Raw genomic sequence first — 5,970 nt, 5'->3', positions numbered from 1 at the left:
ATATAAAATTTGCTTATGTGTGTTTGCCCCTTTGTTTGCATAAACTAGTGCAAATGCTAATCCAACCCAAGCTTTTCCACTCGTGTCCAAATTTGGTTTAACAAACTTTACCAAATGAGAGAGGTGTACGGTTATATTTAGTATTTTTGCCCACTCTTGCTCATTAGTCTTGCTTGATAAGATTAAACAAGACAAATCTTGCTAGAGAAGGAGAGCCTCTAAAAGAGGAGGGTCAATTTGGCTCTCTCACAAAAGCAAGAAAATCTTTGTTTAACTTGTCTAAATTCAAACCAAACAAATGAACTAAACATATTTATTTGTCCTCTAGCCTTGCTAGGCAAAGCTACGCAAAGATGAAAAAAATGAACCAAACATAGAAGTAGTCATGCAATGTTGCTTAACATTATGACACGTCAAGAAGGATTCAATTGGAGAGCACCACAAGTGTCACGACTCAATCCAGCATGACTGCTTCAAATTTCTTTATTCTTGGTCGTCAGATGAAGTTTGTTTTGAGTCTAAAGATTGGCACCCAGTAACTTTTCATTGTGTAGTCAAATATACATAATTATTTGGCCTCTTGGATGTAAGTTACTCCTATATTTAAATGGTTGGTCACGCCTAAATTCAGATTAGATATATTTGAGAGTTTTTATTTTTCTTTATTTTTATATGTTTTTTAAAATGAATCGGTAGAAGAGTTGTCTGTTATGTTAATAAGAGTAAATTTATATCTGAAGGAAAAACATATAAAAAACTAAAAAAAAATACTCTAACAACCTTTTACATGTATCTTTTTTTTCTATTTAGTTATGCGTGCTCATCAGACTATACTTATATCCAACATTTTATGTTTTGTTAGAATCCATCTTTTGATATGATGGTGGAACCAAGTAAAACTTCTGATACTTACTATTTATACATACACAAGTGCTATTAATAATATTATTAGTATGTGTGTAATAGAAACACACTTATAAATACGTATATAATAGGAACACACTTATAAATACGTATGTAATAGGAGTGGTGTGTGAATATGCATCTTGTAATAAAAAAAATTTCTCGTGTTGTAATAAGAAAGCAGGCACGGTAGCTGAGAGTACAATCTGACCCAAGCAACCTGATCAACCACTTCACGGGTCAGGGTCCGTATCGTTCAGTACTAGTGCTGTTACGCACGTGCTTCACACCTCCCAGTGCATAGACCGCGTCCACGAAGGCACGAGCTACCCCTCCCAGAAATTCTACTGTATAATCGTTAAACAAACCAACAAAAACCTATTAGAAGTTAGTACAAAATTTCGATAAAAATATGATAGTGTAGTAACGTCTTATAAATTTTGTGTTTAAGTAATAACTTATATAAAGTATATAAGTTTTTGTTTGAACTTAAATTTTATAAGATGATAGACTACAGTATTCTCTACGCTATTATATTTTTGTTGAATTTTTTTACAATTTATAGCATGGATTTTAATTGATCGATTACACAAATCCATTTGTGTAGAAAATTTCCTCGCATACTTTTCTGATTTCCCACCCCGAAAATACCTTGTAAAGCGGAGCGCTAGTAAAACCCGCCCGCGGCTCGCTCATCCCACCGACGCCATTGGCGAGCGCACAAGCGCGCTGCTCAGCGCATCGCATCATCCTCCGCTCCGGTCCGGCGTCCAGGGCCACCGAATGGCCTCGAGCCTGTAAAATCCGGTCCTTTCTACCCACCAATCCGGGTCCGGCCGCGGTTCGACCAAGATTGGCAGGCAGAGCGACCCGTGTGGTTCGATCCGTCTCGTCTCACAGGATGGCGGCGGTGGCGAACGGATCGACGGCAGCGGCGGTGAAGGAGGCGGAGTACCAGGCGGGCGTGCAGAAGCTGGTGGACCTGCTGTCCAAGCTGAACCCGGCCGCCAAGGAGTTCTTCCCCTCCTCGGCCGCGGGAGCGGCGGTGACGTCACCGTCCAAGAAGGCGCTGTCAGCGGACGCACCGGTGTTCGACTACTACTCGGTCGGAGGCGGGAGTGAGGGGAGCAAGGACTCCGCCGCCTTCGCCGCCGTCTTCATTGGGAACCAGCAGCGCAGGGTATAATTCTGCAAGGCTCTTTGTGTTCTTGCCTCTTGAGAGGCTGGGAGGCTTGGATCGGTGCTGTGGTTGTGTTTGTGTGTAGGATTTGATTGCTTCTCGCGTCAGTTCTTTTGTAAAGATTGGATTCTTTCTTATCCCTTGTGTTGAATTGCGTTACCGGTTGGTGGTTTCCGTAGTGCGGTGGTTGGCGTTCTTTGGTGAAAGGTTTGCCCTCTTTCTTTCGATTTAAAGGTTTGATCTTCATGCGATGCCACTCCACAATCGCAGCTGATGATGCACTGTCGGTGCAATTCTGTTTTTACGTTGCTTTGTTCTTATGTGTGATTGATTTGATGGTGTTTTTCAATCAGGTCGTTGGTTCATTTGATTTGATTAATATTGTCGTGGTTTACTGATTCATTTTCCTTTTTATGATGTGAAAATCACATTTTTTTGGAATATTTTCGCGGATGTATGCTTTAGCATAAAATTGTTTTAAAAACGTTATTTCTGGTCATGTTAGCAATAGTAGGTGAGGTATTTAGAGTGAACAAACATATATTCCTCTTCAGATAGATATGAACTCCAAATTGTAGCACCATAACATTTCTTCATAACTGTTATGGAGTAGTTCTTTGATCCATCCACCGTCCCACAATTTTGAATATAATCTGGGAAATCTTAAGTTTAACATTTAAATTTAATACTACTGAACCTTTTCTTTTTTATTTTGACTTTTCATATTTTAGAAAAAAGGTTTGGGAATAAACTTGTTTGCAAGGTTTTGGTCAACATGGTTCTAATTGTTCAACTATGTGATACTTCACAAAGGTTGCTTCTTTTTTATGTATTTAATAGGATTTACTAGATGATCAGCTGTTTGTAAGAACTAATATTGAATGTGATGATTCCATTGGGGAGTAAAAGTATTCTGTAAGGATTGTCTTTTTCTTTCAGTGGAAGAATGGATACATCAACCAAGGAAGGAGGAGGACAAACGAGAGGGCTAGGCGTGCAGAAAGAGAGGACAGCATTCGGCGAACTGTTTATGTCTCTGATATTGACCATACAGTGAGTAGTTAATGGTTGTCTTAGCATGCGTTGCTAATGATGCTGACCATCTGTTTATGTCTCTTATATATTTGCAAGTTGTTTGTAGATCTAATGACGCTGACCATCTGTTAGGTGACAGAGGAGAGACTTGCTGATATCTTTGCCACCTGTGGGCAAGTAAGTTACTTCAACCCAAAGGATTGATAGTGCTGGTACTTAAGTAGGAACTGAGGAAATGCTGCAAGTGAGATATTTCACTGTTTTATTGCTTATCCTGATCAACAAAAAAATTAGGCAGTTTCTACTAAGTGATCTATTTACTGTTTTGTTCTATCAATATGGTCAATCAGTGTCTTTTCTCTTCTACATATTTTCTTTATGTATTAAACATGCCAAGATAACAAATAGAAACTACTTTACTTTTCTAAATTTTGTGGATTATATTTTACAGATATTTAGTACCATAATTTGTTGTATTAATGTTCGCAAGTGAAATTATCAGCTGCAGATTTTTAAATACATGGAACCTCCCTCCCTCCCTTCCAGGTTGTTGATTGCAGAATTTGTGGTGACCCCCACTCAGTTCTTAGGTTTGCATTCATTGAGTTCTCCGATGAAGGTATTGTACTTTCACCTGCTGCCTAAATGCTTTTTCTGATCAATTGCTTGATGTTTTTTAAGTTCCATTTGCTCTATAGAGGGTGCGAGAGGTGCACTTAACCTTGGTGGCACGATTTTTGGTTTCTACCCTGTTAGAGTCCTACCTTCAAAGACAGCTATCTTACCTGTGAATCCAAAGTTTCTTCCCAGGGTAAGTAGTCTTGCATGTGTTGTTTCATGTTCTGCTACCATAAGTGTTGTACTATTCCCCAATATGTTAATACTAGTGTTTTTTGGCTTGGCCCACAGACGGAAGATGAGAAGGAAATGGTTATACGAACTGTTTACTGTACAAACATAGATAAGATGGTACCCATATCCTTTCTGCTCCATCAAATTTGTTGTCTTTCACTTATTTGTTTTTTCATTGATTCTTCATAGTCGAGGTCCTTTTTCTATGGCTGCAAGTTTCTGAAGCTAATACTGTCAAATTAGATGCTTGCTAACATCACTAGCCCTCTTCATCCTCCAGATTACTCAATTAGATGTAAAGAATTTCTTTGAAGAACTTTGTGGTGAGGTGAGTGTTGGAGTATGCAATTGACCAAATCCATCAATCCAAACATACCAGTTCATACTTACCAAATCTGCTTCATATGTTATATGTTTTGCCTGCTAAAACAGGTTTTCTTTGCAGGTGTCTCGGTTGAGGCTCTTAGGGGATAATGCACATTCTACAAGGATCGCTTTTGTTGAGTTTGTCCATGTAAGAACTAAGTCCATTTTTGCATTGTTTAGCTCATATTTTAAAAGTTTAGTATTTTCACACTGGTTTACTTCGAAGTTACTAGCAAGTGATGTTTTTTTTGACCGAGTCCTCATACACAAAGAATGATTTTAGTTTTACTATTTTGCTTCTCCTGAAAATTTACCTCCATTTTAACATTTGTAATGACACAACATTGTGCCACTCCTGTCACTAGTAAGCTTTTGCCATCTTAGCAATTCTGCTAAAACGAGCATGCTTCACATTGTGCAGAAGCCATTTGTATTTGGTAGGATTAAACTGAAGCATGTAGGATTAAGCTGTACATGTTTCAGAATCTATTCAAAACATTCAGGATTCTGGCGATACTTTCACTCCACTGAGAAGTGGCATAATTAAATTGATTTGCTCAACAAGTGAGAATTTCCGCAGCTTGCTTTTTCGTTACTTATATATTGGTCTGGGCTCAGGAACATGATCGTAATGATACATTACATTCCCTCCTTTTATATTGAATAACTGTTTCAGATGTAGGTTTTGATTGTTAACTGTTAAACTCTTGTCAATAACAGGCTGAGGGTGCCATTATGGCTCTGAATTGCAGTGGGATGATTTTGGGAACTCTGCCTGTCAGGCATGATCCTCCCACCATTTCTGTTAATTTATGTGTCTGAGTCCAAAAAAACTGTTTATTTGGTTTGCTAATGTGGCATTGTGGGATGTTCAGGGTGAGCCCTTCTAAGACACCGGTGAAGCCACGTGTAAATCGAGTGGCATCTAACTGACTCTGCATCAGCCGAACTGGATTGTTCACGGGAAGGCATGACCATCAATTAAAGGCTTTCCGTGATCCAGTACATCATGACGCATTTGCTTACATTCGTGCAAACAGAAGAGCATTTTTTTTCTCTCTCCTTGTACCCTTTTGCAAACCTTTTTGAAGAGAACTGGTTAAACCAGATCCTTCAGATTCGGCATTTGTTTCTCATGTTTCATTCCTCATGGAACAGTTGTTAGACAATCAGCTATCAGCGTAGTTTCTGTGGTTGTCACTTTACCTCCTTTTCAGTGTCCCTACTGTTAAACTGGTGTTTAACAACTTTACCTGCGAACCATTGCTGTTATTTACATTTTTCGCAATTTCATTACCATGTTGTCCAGAATTTCTTGTTCACACCACAGTATGCATTCCGAAGTTTTTCTCGGTCCCTGAGTTCTCGCTAGGATGCTGGTTGGTGGTTGCGTCGCTCATTTTCAGTATCGGCAGAGCTAATCATCCGTGAGCATAAGAAACAATATTGTGGCCTGCTCTTGGCTCTTGGTTTTAAATGCCTGTGGTGGACTAATAGTGGTCAACCGTTACCACATGGATGCATGTAGTGATGTATAACATTGCAATCAGAATGTAAATCCACTGGAACACAAATGTGATACACTGATATTGTAAACGTGCAGCTTGTGTCCAGAGAGATGCATCGGCGTAGCC

The 5,970-nt window shown here is 39.2% G+C and overlaps 1 protein-coding gene across 1 annotated transcript; it reads left to right on the top strand.

Annotated features, from left to right (window-relative positions):
- The first annotated feature begins 1,485 nt into the window (after window positions 1-1,485).
- On the top strand, window positions 1,486-5,541 carry LOC133918875 (polyadenylate-binding protein-interacting protein 9-like). The gene is made up of 10 exons (XM_062363014.1): window positions 1,486-2,083; window positions 3,023-3,136; window positions 3,251-3,295; window positions 3,665-3,737; window positions 3,817-3,929; window positions 4,028-4,087; window positions 4,251-4,298; window positions 4,416-4,484; window positions 5,057-5,118; window positions 5,212-5,541. The coding sequence occupies exons 1-10, from the start codon at window positions 1,805-1,807 to the stop codon at window positions 5,267-5,269; spliced, it is 921 nt and encodes a 306-aa protein (XP_062218998.1). The 5' UTR covers window positions 1,486-1,804; the 3' UTR covers window positions 5,270-5,541.
- Window positions 5,542-5,970: the final 429 nt, after the last annotated feature.

The sequence above is a fragment of the Phragmites australis genome, chromosome 1, assembly GCF_958298935.1.
Source record: "Phragmites australis chromosome 1, lpPhrAust1.1, whole genome shotgun sequence".
In the NCBI taxonomy this organism is placed as follows: domain Eukaryota; kingdom Viridiplantae; phylum Streptophyta; class Magnoliopsida; order Poales; family Poaceae; genus Phragmites; species Phragmites australis.
Note: the sequence above shows the minus strand (reverse complement) of the source record. Positions and strands in the feature narration are given on the sequence as shown.